The 15,968-nt window shown below is 37.6% G+C and overlaps 1 protein-coding gene across 5 annotated transcripts in view; it reads left to right on the top strand.

Moving 5' to 3' along the window:
• The first annotated feature begins 431 nt into the window (after positions 1–431).
• LOC139701043 (glutamate receptor ionotropic, kainate 2-like) overlaps positions 432–15,968 on the top strand; it is a 564,255-nt gene continuing 548,718 nt past the window's right edge. For all 5 annotated transcript variants that reach the window (XM_071599613.1, XM_071599611.1, XM_071599615.1 and 2 more), the window contains exon 1: positions 432–1,109. In XM_071599613.1, coding sequence (XP_071455714.1) covers positions 1,004–1,109 — 106 coding nt within the window. In that variant the 5' untranslated portion in view covers positions 432–1,003. The remainder of the gene's footprint in view (positions 1,110–15,968) is intronic.

A 15,968-nucleotide genomic window follows, 5' to 3' on the forward strand; every position in this document is an offset into this window, starting at 1 on the left:
TATGCGCTTCAGCTGCGTATTAAAGATATCGAAAAAAGCTAATTATGACGGAATATCAAAGCCCCGTCTTCACTTTTCTAAAAATATCAACAAAAATCGGTTCAGCGAGCCGAAAGTTACGAGCAGTTTGGCACAAAATGAGGGAGGATGGGCGAAAAAAGAAAGAGTTACTTAATCCGGGCAAAGGGGGCGCGATAGATGTGTATATAGGTAGGTAGACCCACAAGAGGGGACGAATAGGGTTTCCCAGGAGCAAGGGTTTGGGGACGGAGGCGCGGAACGAGGGATGAGTTTGGGAGAGGGGAGAAACGGAGCGCCGGTGCGGGGGAGGGAAGTGAGGGAGAGAGGAGCAGGAGGGGGAGGAGAGAGCGAAAGAGAGGGGTGGGGAAATCCACGCGTAGCCAGGCAGTTTGCCAGTCGACGGAGTCGGGTGAAGAGCTATCCATGCCGACGCTCGAGAGAGGGAAGGAGTAGGTCACCGCACCACGGGACCGCCGGTGAAACATCCCCCGCACTCCCGAGCGGCTAAAGTCGCCGAATCGGAGGGTATAGGGAACGTCATCAGAGGTCGGCGGACGTCACCTTCTCACCACTTCTCAACACCGCGTTCAAGGTCCCGGAGAGGGCCCGCAGCAGAAACACGTCCGTGTTCGGAGAGGGTCCCCCATTCGTCGGACGAATCTCGATGCAACATGCTCCTAACCCCGCCATTCGACATTAGCGGGAATCCGTTGTCTTAAGGGGACACCAGGTACCTTGGTCCTTCACCCGGCGAGAGCGCTCGTCCGCCGGGCCCGGCTTATTCGGCGGCGGCGGGCAATTTCTCAAAGTACCTTCATCCATTCCCTCCTCCTGCCCCTCCCCCCAGAAGTGGGGACTTCATGGCGGGGTCGGGCGCATGAAGGCGAGGCCCTGGGGGCGGCTAGGGAGGAGGATTTGGTGGCGGCCGCCCCCGCCGCCTGAGCTGCTGGTCTGCGGTGTCCCGTGAGTAAGGCGATGCGAGATGAGGGCTCCCAGCGGCGTGGGTGCCGCACCTGCGTGGACAGTCGTAGTAGCCGCCGCTCTCCTGGCCACCGTAGCCGTCGCCCTCCCGCCGGTCATCAAGATTGGTGAGTCCCATCGAAATGCACTCTCGCATTCCATCTTTATTTTGAGGATTTCTCAGACGGTCTTCGTTTCCACGTGTCAAATTCCCTCCCCCTCAATCGACTTTTGCCCCACTGAGCGAATGCGATCGACTGCGGAAGGTGTTAAATGAAAACAGCTGATTGTCACGCTTTCTCCTTTGCGCACTGACAGCGGTGCGCATGATTGACTCATCACACGCCTGAAGTGGTTGCTAAGAATGGAGCTTCAGGACTGTTAACTTCATCTAACATCTCACTCCAACCTGAACACTTTTTTGCACCTCCTATTTAATTATTCTAATGGCAAGTTTTTATTACAATCGTAGACATTTCTTGAACTTACTCCCACTACTTTTGCTATTAATATGCAATTTCCTGAAGTTATTTACTTTTAGATAATATCTCGCTGTGTGTGTACGAGACGCAAATTCGGCGATTACCTTATTGCACTTTACTTTTTGCTAGGACTCTTCTTTGTTGATATTGATTTTATCATTTCATATTTTACTTATCTTCTTCTACTATTATTTACACAGTTAAAACTTTTACCTAGATTTTTTCTCGTTTTACTGGCCTTCTTCCTAATATTATTTCTATGATCTAGAAGGGACCATTTGGTCTCAATTTCGCCCAAATAAAGACAACTATCTATCTATCTATCTATCTATGATCTCTAAAATCCTGTCATATTATTTTCATCCGAATTAATGTTTTCTGTAGCTGTCCTCAAGTTTTCCTATCAACGCCTTTATAAACTTGATGGAAGATTAATAAAATTGGGAATGTGATAATTAAAGAAGATTGAATCGCTCGCTATTCGTTTGCGAAAAATAAAACAATGTTCATATTCGATGCCCGTGAATATATGCCTACATTAGCATAGTTGTCGTTTATCTAAGAGAGTCGGATCCACGATGCCGGTTGGGTCCAAATAACAAGTTTTATTGAACTTTATGCTGAAATGATAATTAACCAACATTGATTAAAATATTTTGAGATTAATTATGGTTGATACCCATATTTTATTATAGATTTTACGACTATAATGCTGGATTAGGAGATGAAATACGGAGATGCTTAACTCATTTTTAATTTTTCTACTAATTGAATCATAAATATATAAATAATTATAAAATCAAAACATTTTTGCAGTCAGTATAAACAAGACCTTATAATTAAACACATGATATAGATATTTCAGACAGCATGTATTTTCTCAATCGAATAACGTACCTAAAGAGTCGGTGACTTATTACTAAAAAGCATCAGGAGAGCCTTTGCAAGAAAGTTACCAGTGAGTCTCCTATTGCTACAAATGACAAATCGATCCCGTTTTCCAATTCCACGCATTATTACTAACAATGTTACGCTATCTGATATAATTGCAGATATTATTTATAATTTTTTTCGATTGATAGTACAATGTGTTTACACTAAGCTATTGATTTTTAAGCCGTGAATAGCTAAAAATTCATACAAATGTTTATATTGCTCAACTGGGTTGGCCTTCAACTAAATGGAAATGTACATGTGAAAGTGGCAAAATTGTTTGAAAAAATAATGTTAGCCTATACTAATTATGTAAATAATAACGCAATTGATTTCTAACAGAACATATATGATTTCATGTAGCATTTAATTCATTTAATAAATGATACTCTGAAAATTTTCAGTTTACAATCCATACAGGACAAACGGCAATTTATTCCTACTCCAATGAGGAATTGAGTTCCTCATACCTTTTGGTGTTTTTGTCCACATTGAAAAAAGTTGCCTAAAATATGTTCTTAAACAGATATTTGAATTCCATAAAGTGTTTTTCTATTAATTGGGTACAATATTTAATTTTTTTAATCATTAATCTGTGCTCTACTCCTCCGTGGTGTTTTACGAGAGGACCTTTAAATTCGTCACATATTTGTTTGGTATGTTATTAGGTATCATAGTAAAATCTTTAAAAGAGAAAAAAAATATTAACAGTTTGTATTTGGATGAAAGATGGACGATAGTTAACAGAACCATGAATGATAAATTATTCAAAACGATTCAAAAGTGTGTTTTCAAAGCGAGTTAGAGGCGGTATTAGAAACTACGTAAAATGAATGAATATAGCTGACCTTTGGCTTATACTTCAGGATTTGTTTTTTATTTCCGAAAAAGCATAGTAATATTTTTTTGAATTTTCTTCATATCAGCTAATGACCGTGGATTTTTATTATACTCATTATATGTATAGAAACGCATTTCATTGCTATCCGTGTTTGCAAATAGTAATGCGGCGATGTCATTTATCCTTAACGCTGGTATTTTGAGTTTAAATTTTTTCTATAAATACAAATATCTAACAAAAATTAAAGACATACGGACTTCAGCCGCTTGTTTTAGTATTCAGCTCATTACTTAACGAACATTCAATAGCTCTGTCTTTAGTTTTGTCAATATCGTCTCTTGTTAAACACATTAGAGACTATGTTTCAAATTTTTTTTTAGAAAAATTTGCAAGGTAAGATTATCATGTGTTTTCGTAACGTTGAGAAAATGGAGTCATTTGAATATCCAAACATTTTGTTGTGGGATCAAAAGTATTTACAAAGAACGAGTACAATTGCGTAGAAAGTTGTTTTTCTTTTCCATTCCATATTTAGTAGAAATTTGCCGCAATTGTACAGTATCGTGCTTTTCTCTGAAGTTTAGTATCGCCGGATGTCTTACATGATCATATGATACTAATTTTTAAATGCCCAAATGAAATGTGCGTCTACTCCGTTGCAAAAATTAGCTTCAAGTTAGCTGGAGGTAATCAATCTTTTGACAATAACTTTTTTCTTTTTTCTAAGTTCCTCGGTAAGTTGATTTCAAACAGGAAAAGCATTTGAGTTAGCATTCATTACGTCGTGAATTTGTGAATGGACGACTCCATTTTTTTTAACGAGTAATCTGGGCAAAGTTACGGCAAGGCGGATTAAGCCGGAAGGTAAACAATCCATGAGCGCTTCCAAGAACTAAAATTCCCTAGGAGCCAAAAACTGACATTTTGGGAAAAGAAATTTTTTTTCTTTTTCCAGTCCAGCGAGACACATCAATGGAAATTTTTTAAATGAGAATTCTCTTTTTTTTCAATGGGGACGAGGATAAGGAATGGGTCTTTACATGAGAATCGACCGACTTTAGATTGAGGAACTGCAATTTGTAATACATATAACGTCCTTTCAAGACAGAATGAGTGTATATATTTATGACTCACACTTGATAAATCACCTTTCACCTGGAAGGGAGACTTGATTTCGGATGGTCATCCATACACCCAGTACTATTGGAAATATACAACACATAAAATATTTTCTTGAGGGAATGGCAATCTATCTAGGGGTAATAGTGCTTGTTGATCTGTTAAAAATAATTCTCTTAGCTCCAAGTCGTATAAATACAATTTCATCATGTTTTTACCTACAGTTACTAAACTACGGTTTCCCTATACTGGAAGACTTATTATGACTTGATTACAGCTGGTGATAGCTATTTTGAAAAAAAAAATGTATATATATATATATATATATATATATATATATATATATATATATATATATATATATATATATATATATATATATATATATATATATATATATATATATACATACACGAGGGTCATCCGGAAAGTAGTACCCGTTCGTGCCGCATGAAGTGCTGACGACGCGAGTAGCCGCTGGACGAGGTCAGATAGCTTCAGTGGCTTGTCTGCCTTCTCTGAGCCAAGTTGCGTGACGCTAGCATTGCCTGTGTTGTTTCTGTGATTGTTTACAATGTTTAAAAAAATTGAGAACGCCGCCAGTTGTGAAGTGAGGGCAGTGATTAAATTCCTCAATGCAAGAAACGTTCGCCCATGTGATATTCATCGCCAATTAAAGGAGGTGTATGGAGACAATGTAATGGACGAGTCGTCTGTTCGGCGGTGGTGTCGCAACTTCAACATGGGGAGGGGGAACACACACGACGATGAGCGTTCGGAGAGACCGTCTGTCATTACAGACCAACTGGTGAGCTCAGTTGACGAATTCGTGAGGAACGATCGGCGCGTCACAATTGATGACATCTGTGAGCATTTTCCCAATGTTTCTCGAACAATTGTTCATGAAATTGTTAAACACCATCTGCATTATGCAAACATTTGTGCAAGATGGGTCCCTCGCGTATCTCAATGAGCTGGCGGCGAAGGACTATGCAGCAGGAATACAGAAACTTGTCACACGTTATGACAAATGCCTTAATTTGCTTGGAGATTATGTTGAGAAGTAGTTTAAAGTATCCTCTTTCAAATAAAATTTTTTATGTTTGTTAATATTTACTTTTGTGTCTTTATTTCACGAACGGGTACTACTTTCCGGATGACCCTCGTATATATATTGTTTTTAAGAAAATATGTCAGATGTTAAGTAATTCTGTGAGTACTACTGTGGCAAAAAATTTCTTTGGTGAAAAACAAAGTTTTTTAAGCGATTATTTAAAACACAATAACATTTTTATGATAACATTATTTAATAATGTTTACATCATTTTTCCTCATTTGTCTACTTCCCCCTCTCCTCTTCTTTTCACCCACAGTACTAAAACTTCTTCCTTTTAAACATTTTGTTGAAATATTTTACCGTGAGCAAAGATTTGAGTTTCAAGGAATAAATTTCAATAGCTCTCTATTTACATTTCTCTTCGATTAGATTTTCCTAAGCCAAATCATCAGTAGTCCTGCTCATTCAAGCTGTAACATATTCAGGAAATTATGATTATAAGTTTTAAGAATCGATCAGTAATATTAAAACTCCAAATCATATTCTGCAAAATTCTGTTAACCCTATTTTACTATACTCATTGGAAATGGTTTTTGGAACAGGGTGTGTCAGACTATTTTCTATTGAACAGGTCAAAAGAGATATCTCTTAAAATACGGAAATGATGGAAATACATTACCATCATTGAAGTAAGGGATGGAAATTTAGCAAATGAGGAATGGAAAAAAAGGCAGGTGTAGTACCCAAGTGATCTATTTTTGCATGATTTATCGCATCTTTTTACTGTGGGCGATGGCTTATATGAAAACGTAAACATTTTTTATACGCGTTTAGAGTTTCAACCCTGATTCCGTAATCTAAGAGCATGAGGACGCCGATGGAAGTATATCTGGATATCCGAGGATTCGAATGACAGTCCTTCCGAGGGAGAAAAGGCCACTGACTAACGAAATGGATATCACGAACATTCACCAGAAGGGTAATTCACCGCTAGACGGGACGGTAATCAAGTGGGGATCACTCACTGCAAGGTTACGTAGCCACTAGGCGAGGCAGTTGCGGTTTGCGAGGGCTAACATGGAATGCCATGTTGAAGGCCCCACAGCAATGGGATGGAGGTTCAGGCGGGCCGACCTAACCCATTTTCATGGCGGCCAATTCGACCTACTTCAACGTGAGACTTGAACCGCGCCAACCTCGAGTTAAACCTCGTCCCAACATCTCCGTGCGAGGTGGGTTTAAACCAGGAGGCTGGAGATTCCTGGCGAGGAGAGTGAGGGAGAGGAGGGAATGCTGATCGCCTTTGGAGAAGACGAAGTACTAAGGAGACCACGTGCAGGTGATTCCACGCTCACGAGAGGGATAGAGCACCCACGAAATCGCCAGTATGTCCAGGCGCGCGCGCGTGTGGGGGTGTGTATTCGTATATACGCATGTGGGTGTGTATGTTAATGGATATACAAATACACACACACACATGCACAGACAAACACACACACGCACACATGTGTATATATATATATATATATACATACATATATATATATATATACTATATATATATATATATATATATATATATATATATATATAGATATATATGCATTTATATATATGCATATATATGTGTGTATATATATATATATATATATATATACACACACATTTCTATGCATATATATATATATATATACATATATAGAGAGAGAGATAAATTCTGATCAGTTATTTTGAAATGGAGAGCACATCCCTACCGCCCTTTAATTTCTCTTCCCGGCATTAGCCAATGGAATACCATGTATCCCTCTCCACCGATTATTTTCATTAAATGCCGAGAATGAGTTCACATCCTTTGTAACACCCCGGGCCTGCCTCTGAAATGCTGCTAATTGATTTCAGTAGTGAGGCAAACCACTAATTTTCCTAGGTTGCGTAAAGGCTTGGCAGATATTTCCACATGGATGCATAAATTTTTGCAGCAATATTAATTTCTGAATTTCTATAATGCAGCCATTTTTATATTTATTCATTAAATGCTTTAACTCTGAAAATGGACTATTCAAACCGGTATAGCTTTTAAAAAAAAATGCGTCATACAAATACATTCTTGACAATGCTCAAATGCTCAATACCTTACGAAATTTGAAGGATATTTGACCTGCCATTACATATAAATGAGAACTGAAATTTTCGGAAATGGTTTCTCAAGGTAGTAGTTTGTTATCTCTTACCAGGGTTACGAAGTACTTTTGAACTTTGAGGTGGGCTTCAGTTGGTGCTGTAGTTGACGGACAGAATACGAGCGAGTTCCATGCATTTCTCGAATATATTTGAGGGTGACCGTGCCTCCTTAGATCTTTTTCATCGCTATCACAATGGTAAAATCTTTCGTTGTATGCAGCCTCTCAGAAGAGTCGTAGTAAATCCAGTCGGCTAACTGTTGTGAAGCCACACGTTACCAAGCAAGCCGTTGCCTGTGGAGTCAAATATTGTCCGTTTTAAACCGCTATGCTGCTTATCCTTCCACGCCGAAATTGCTACCAATTTGCATTTCATTTCTTGGAAATAACATCAAAGAAAGGTGCGCTTGAGAATTATTTTGTTTCCTCAAACATTTCCAGGATTTTGACTAGCGTATATAATTCCAGTATTTAAAATTCTTACCATTGTAAATTGAATGTAAGGTTTCATCATTTTTGTCATTTTTTTATTGTAACGTCATCTGAAACTTTTCCAATAATTTTATTATGCCGTACTTATCTTATACGGTAAATAACTCAATATAATTCATGATCGTATGAAGAAATGGGTGGTAAAAACATAGTTAAAATGCTTCACAAACTAAAAACGAGTTTCTAGCTTGTTACCAGGTAAGGGTATTTCAAAAACAATTTGCGTTTAGACACGCTTTTCCCTAAAACGTTTTTTAAAGTTTGAACACATTCTAGGCAAACATTTGATAGTTAAGAAGTTATGAGGAAATGGGATGGCCAAACTTAGCTCAGCGCGAATTTTGTAAGAGAACACCTCAATTTCGTTCATAGCCTTATTCCCTGAGCCATAATCCTAAAATTCACGGCAAGGGCAATATGACACGGTGTAGTCTAATGAAATTTGGGAACAGATTTTTTTGAAGAAGGGCAAATCCTGCTCTACTTTTTAGAGTCCAATGGCACCATTCCGAGATATTTCATTGCATTAGGGGATGTATTATTTTCCTGTATAGACTGTATAATTTCCACTAAAATGAAAATGCATTTTAGGGCATTAATTTGATAAGGAATACGAAGGCTAATGTGATAGGGCCTCGTTTATTGGCTGACCACCACAAAAGGAAGTTTTTGGCCCCAATACTTTGCCAGAATTGACATATTAGCATTTACCAGTTTGAGGGGTGCATGAAATGCAATACATGAGGGATTCCTTGCCAATCAGTGGCCCTCTTGACCGTGGCTAAACATATGCTCCTTGAATTGTGTATATTGCAAGGTGATAATATTAACTTCTGAATTACTATTAATGACAGATGTTGCTCTTCGCCGATATTGTACTCACTTGAGTTTCGATACCGACGTTAAAACAATCTCAATTTTATAATATTAGTACATTATTATAAATTTTAAGAATTTTACTAGAAGAAAATTTTTTTAAACACACACGCATACAGGGTCCGTACAATAAGTATCAGGACTGGTTCCAAAAATGAAAATGTATTGCAGTCATCATTGCAATTACTTTATAATCTTCAAAATACATTCCTCCTGCATCCATATATGCTTAGTTCGGTGCGTCTGCAACTCGTTAAAAGCCCGCTGGAAGTCGGTTTCCGTGTCCGCTTGAACCACCCCGATGGAGTCGAACCGATATCCTTAGAGCTCCCTTTATATTCGCGGAAACAAGAAGAAGCCAGGTGCCGACAGTTTCTGTGCCTCGGTCAAGATTTTCGGCACCAGCTTTGCGCACACTTTCTTCATCGCTAGATCCTCTGTTTCAATTGTGTGGACGGTTCTGACTGAAAGACCGATCTCCTCACTGATAAGGGCGATGGTTAAACGCCTGTAAGAGTCGAAAACTTTTTTCACTTCGGCCACCTGAGCATCGGTTCGATGGTCGTCGGGCGTCCGACGCGGTGATCGTCTTCGACGAGCTCCCGGCCTTCCGTTATCATTTTGTGCCCCTCAAAAACTCTTATGTGGCTTAAGGCATCATTCCCATAAGCCTTTTTAATGCATTCATGGGTCCCTGATTCAAGGGTCTCTGCGGATTTCCAGAGTTTAACGCAAAACTTCACAGCGTAGCGTTGCGCGACGGTACGCTCCATGCTGGCGCAACGACACTACAAACAATCACCTGTCACAAAAATCCACCTCCTGTCTAAACGTATACCGGCGGCGACTGAACTGAAGTGCGCCGAAGTGGTGGGGGGCCCCTCTACTTGGCCGGCCGATCAAACCCCCATTCACCGCTACGTTGAGGCTACAGCGAACCAGTCACAAAACCTATTGTTCGAACCCTTTGTGTGTGTGTGTGTGTGTATATATATATATATATATATATATATATATATATATATATATATATATATATATATATATTTATTTATTTATTTATTTATTTATTTATATATATATTTATTTATTTATATTTATATATATATTTTTTTTTTTAAGGTAATCTACCGGTTAAGGTAGGTTTTTGGATGGACACAACTACCAAAGAAACATTTTATTATTCCTAACAAAACCAAAAATCCATCATCCTACTCTATATCAGGTCCCTCTTCATCTCTGAGTACCTTCCTCCTCCCTTCATCCCGTCCAACATCCCTATCCTGTTCCTTCCCTTTCCTCGTTTGCCTAACATTCTCCCATTATTTACAGTCTTCAACATCCCGCTGCCGGTCAATACCCCCTTCACCCACTTTTCCTGCCTCCATAGGATTGCTCCCAACAAACCCCTCTCTTCGCCCACCATACCAAGTACTTCCTCATTTGTTTTCTTCTCTGTCCATTTCACCTTCTCCATTCTTCTCCACACCCACATTTCAAAAGCCTCCAATCTACGTCTATCCTCCTGCTACAATGACCACGTTTCCGCACCGTACATAGCTACGTTCCATATCAAAGTTTTTACGAGTCTTTTCTTAACATCCTTAATCAACGTCCCCGTCATCAACTTCCTCCTCCTTGTGAAAGCCTCTTTGCCTAGCGCAATTCTTCGCCTTACGTCCCTACTACTTTGACCGTGTTGGTCCAAAACACTACCGAGATACGTAAACTGTTCTACCTGCTCTAGTTTTTGCCCTTCTACTTTAATGTTAAGTTTAGCCTTTTTCTTTCTAGAAAATCGCATAACCTTTGTTTTATTAATATTGATTCTCATCCCATACCTGTCGCACTGAATTTCCAGTTCACTCAGCAATGCTTGCAGCCACTTGGCTGACTGACAAACTAAAGCGTGGTCTTCAGCAAACCTAACTGATTTTACGAATTCCCCGCCCACTTTCATTCCTACCTCGAGTTCTTCCCATGCCTCTTTAATCATTTCCTCTGCATACAGGTTGAATACGAACGGTGATAATGGGCAACCCTGCCTTACGCCTCTTCCTAACACTGCCCAACCGGACTCCCCGTTCCTCACTCGCACCTGAGCAGTCTGAGACATGTACAGGTTGCAGATTAGCCTCCTTTCCCTCCAATCTATTCCTATTTTCTGCAATATACTCATTAGTTTTTCCTAATTCACTCTATCAAACGCTTTTTCGAAATCTACGAAACAGGCAAATACCTCCTGGTTGTGTTCTATATTCCTATATATATATAAACCATAAACACAGTAATCAAACCGAAGGTCGGTTTATACTATATACATATAAATAAATAATAAAATAATAAATAATGTTTTTTCAATGGTACCCTTCCTTTGGGGGTAGGTGGTAGACAGGACTCCATAGTCTCAATTTCACACCCTTTAAGACAACTATCTATACTATACTTAGCTAGAAGCAATAACTCCGTTCTTAAATAAATTTTAGATAGCTACTTTTTAGTTCAACATTATTGATTATATCACTTTTAAACAACCCTCCGTTAACCTAGAAGTTCATCTTTAAGGGGTATTGAAGAGTGCCGAAAATGGGAAGAATAGGAAAGCTGTCATATTAGCACCGGAAAAACCTCATTTCAGCGTATCAACGAAAGTGAAAAAATTTGTTGATCCCCATTAAATTCCTGAAACAATGTTTCGAAATCCTTGCTCATCCCATGGCCAAAGCTTGGTACCCGTCTTCTATGAGACAGAATTGAGATCGAATATTTTGCCCCAACTCCTTCTCTGTATACGGCGTATCTCGCCATATTAAATGACAAGGTTTATTGCAAATATATAAAGATTATAAGGCAATGCAGTTAGTTGCAATAAGAATAACGGTGTTCCTCAGAATATTTAATTTATAATGTTATTTGAAAGTTTCTTTAAAAACTAGACATTCTTGGTATAATTAATCAGAGGGGTTTTCTAGTAAAGATATGGAGGGTTGAAATCTGCTACAGATGTAAATGTTGTATGAATAATATACCATTATTGTAAACTCAATTGGAGAAGTATATTTAGATACTTGAAGAAAAGTAATTAGAGTGGATAGAAAGAGAAAAGTAAATAAACCTAAACCACTATGATAATACTGGTCTTACGAAGACTAAAATCTCTCAGGTTTTAGTTGGAATGTATTAGTAATTGAAAATTATTCATTTTTCACCATATTTAATCGGCATAGTTGATATTATAGTAATTTTATTTACGTAACTATATATATATATATTTTTTTGTATGATTATGCTTTGTTTTGAATCATGCTGGAGAAACTTGAGCATACTTAACCTTGGTCTCCTTTAAGACCTTAAAATCTTATCTGAAAAACAAGAGCCGAATAGATTAGTTATTAAGTTTGAAAATGTTTTGCCATTGAATAAACCTATAAAAGAAACTAGTAAAAAACTTCTAACGGTTTATAAAGCTCTTCATTTATTTTTATCATAATTTCACATAATATAAAATAGTGTTTATATTTTTAGCCCTAATTGATATTATTTTAACGTTTACAAGTTACATCTTCTTTTCTTTTTGGAAGAAGAAAATTAGTATGTTATTTTTGCCCTCTTCATTTTGATTGAAAGAGCCACTGATACATCAAATTGCCCAGCAGAGGAATACTGCTTTTCTATAAGGAATTTGCGTCAATCATGAGCTTCCAAACCTTCCTGGCTGTCTCCTTACTTTTAGTCTAGAATCACATCTTTAGCAATGATCGAGACCACTTCACGTTTTGGGACCATCAGTCACACCACCGAGAATTCTATGGCGTTTTGGAAATAACTAGTGTCAAAAATTACCGTTATGAGCGACGATTTTTTTACTTTTCAGCCCGCGGAGAGTAAACACATGCTCGCAAAATCTAAAGAAAAAAAACATCGTGCTCTCGTTCTATCTCGTATTTTATCGTCATAATTTTTAAGTGGAGATAAATGGTACGCGGGGCTGAAAGACAAACTAATTGATGTCATAAGTCCCTTGGAACTTCCTTGCCATTTATGTGTCCGTCCAAATTCTCCTTTCACAGCACGTCCAGCGTCCGTACCCTTGACTGTCTCATCTGGTCTCGTCTTATCCAGATCACGTGACCGACTTGCAACAATTCAGGGAGACTTGGTGGCAGATGGCTCCCGCGTCAGCTTTGATACCGTTATTTTTACACTTCCAGGAAATCTGAGAAATAGATTTTTGAAGTTTTTGACATTTCTAACCCTTATAAAATTGATTTAATTATGATTTCTAACGATGGTCAAAAACATCTGGAGTACATTTAATCCGAGTACTTAGTGGTCAGGTAGTTATATGGGGCATTGAGTAGAGTAAGAGAGAGGAAAGATGTCGATAATAGTTTTGAAAAGGCGCATTGTAAACCGCATGCCTACGAAATTGTTTTTTGAATGTCTTAATATTAAAAAAGGTTCTACAATAGCTTGATAATATTTTTCTTTTCTGTTAAGAATACGATTATTGACCTTTCAAGGAGTTTTGAGGAAAACTGTTGAGGATTATTTTTGGTTTTATATTTTGTGTAGTTTGAATTAAACTGAAGGTGAAATATTTGTGGCTGTACGTTGACATGTATGCATATACTCGTACGCGTGTTTTTGCATCTAAGCTAATATATATGATCCACCTGAAGTTTGGTTTAATTGTTACCGGTAGATCTCACCGAATGATAAAACCAGTAATATGCGAAATTAATGCATTAGGATAGTAAGGTCAGTCCATTTACCTATTATCTGTTTCTTATAAAGACCTTGTACCCGAGAAATCACTGTTTGCGTGAAACTGAGGGAGGTTTGACTCACCGAGCCCATTGCCCTTCGTTTAGCAGGTGACCTGACCCTCTCTAACTCAGGGCTACCCAGATACATGCCGGCCGCGGTGGCGGCGGGGTAACGTCCTCGCCAACCAAATAAAGGTCACGGGTTTGATTCCCGCCTAGATGGATTTCCCTTCATCTAGGGCTTGATTGTATATAATTGTCTTCAATTTAATGTCTGTAATGTAGGGTTAGGTGGAAAAAGGGACTATTAGTCTCAACCTCGCCCATTTAAGTCGATAAATAAATACATATTGATTTCACAAAGATTTCATTAGATAAAACATATAACTCTACGGGATGTAAAGAGAAGTCTAAATACTAATCTTTTGCGATTCACAGCAAATACTAATGCTATTCTTGCGTATTGTGTTAGGGAAATACCTGTCTTATTGGATAGCAAATATTTCTGGGCTCTACTAAACAGGTAACGAATCTTTGAATTTAAGGGTATCATAATTGAAATCGCAAAGGCTATTTGTTTCCTGAATCAATACTTTTCCCCATACTAAGCTACGAAAATTATATATATATATATATATAAGGATGAGCCTACTGATACATAAAGCAAAGGAGTTCAATGTAATGGAGCTCAAAAGGGGTATCTTCTGCATATGTGATCTTTCCCATTTAGCGAAACCATTTATTTTACCATGCCTTACATCTGTTGTGAACCTATAGTTAGTTACTGGTTTCAAAAATGTGCGCACCGTTTCTTTTTCATTTTAAATTATTAGATTTTATTTTAAAGCACGGACCAATAGTTTTAGGCTATATCCAATTAAGAATTGAAAGAGGAAGCGTTTGAAGTGCGGAATTCGCATTTATTGTTCGAGATAAGCATTTTTCCTGGACTCACACATACTGAAAGTGGGAAGGTCATTTCCCCGGTTGTAATTTTTTTTGCGTTCGCATCATTTCGAATGCCAACAATAAAATGTTTTGTCCTTAAATATTGTCACGTGTGAATTGTGCTTTGTCAATTAATGTGTTCGTTCTACGCACGTTCTCCTCTCCCGGCTACGTTATTTGACCGAAAAACGCGGTGTTCCATAGTATTATTTGGTTTACTCTGTGCGCGAACGCTATAACAAGTCGGAATATTGATCCAACAAACCATGCATTGACTTTTTAATAGATTTAACATTTTTCACATCCTATGTAGATATTGCGCCCTTCATTATTTTTCAGTTTATTTGTTGTATTTTTTCCAGCCCACCTACATATCGCTGATCATTTATTTTCCTTGCCGCACGGTCGTTGACAGAAATCTTATTCATGGAACATTAGCTATGGAATTTTAATTTCAATATGACCTTAATTTCAATGTCCTTTTGATCTTTTCTACTTCTTATTTCTTGTTTCAAATATATTTCATTGGGTTTTTCTCTAATTAAGCTACAATGCTCTAATCGTCTCTTAGTTATTATTTTATATCGTATTTACAGGCATGCTGCTGTTTGGTGTTTATGCCTACGAAATGTTTTGTTTCTTATTAGGATTACATCAGCGAGAGAAATATAATTTAGAGCATATCAAATTGAGCAGAATTCTACTATGCATCATAGGTCCTAACCAAAACCTTTTCTCTTTTGGGGAAGTAAATTTTTCTATCATTCTCGTAATTTGCCGTCGAAAGGTTTAGTTTTTCGGAGGGAATGTGGACTTCTAAGCTATGGAAATCAAATCGATTTACTCACAAAGGTCAGATATATAATATGCGTTTTTTATAATTTTATATCTTCACATTCCAAAGCTTATGTGTTTTCATGGAACTAGTACATTTATTATCAAATTAAATACAAGATTTACCGTAATTATTATGCATTTGTATTCAAATCTCAGTTCTTTCCGATTTTATCCCTCCAGTTTCCTGTTAGCTGAAACTCCTACATAGACTCTACTTGAGGAAATTATTTTAGAAGTTAATTTGGATAGTACTTTAAACTAACTAAATAGAATCGTAAATCTCAGGATAAATGAGGTAATTATTGAAATAATTCTTTAAAAATATTTCAAACAGTTTAAGCGTTCTTTCAGCTTTTTCATAGTAGTATTGTGTTACAAATTTCCATAAACATCATATTAGTATATTATGATCTACATATTAAGTAAAACTTAGTCAATTTTTTGAACCCTTAG

The sequence above is a fragment of the Hetaerina americana genome, unplaced genomic scaffold (genome assembly GCF_022747635.1).
Source record: "Hetaerina americana unplaced genomic scaffold, ioHetAmer1.1.p SCAF_11, whole genome shotgun sequence".
NCBI lineage: Eukaryota > Metazoa > Arthropoda > Insecta > Odonata > Calopterygidae > Hetaerina > Hetaerina americana.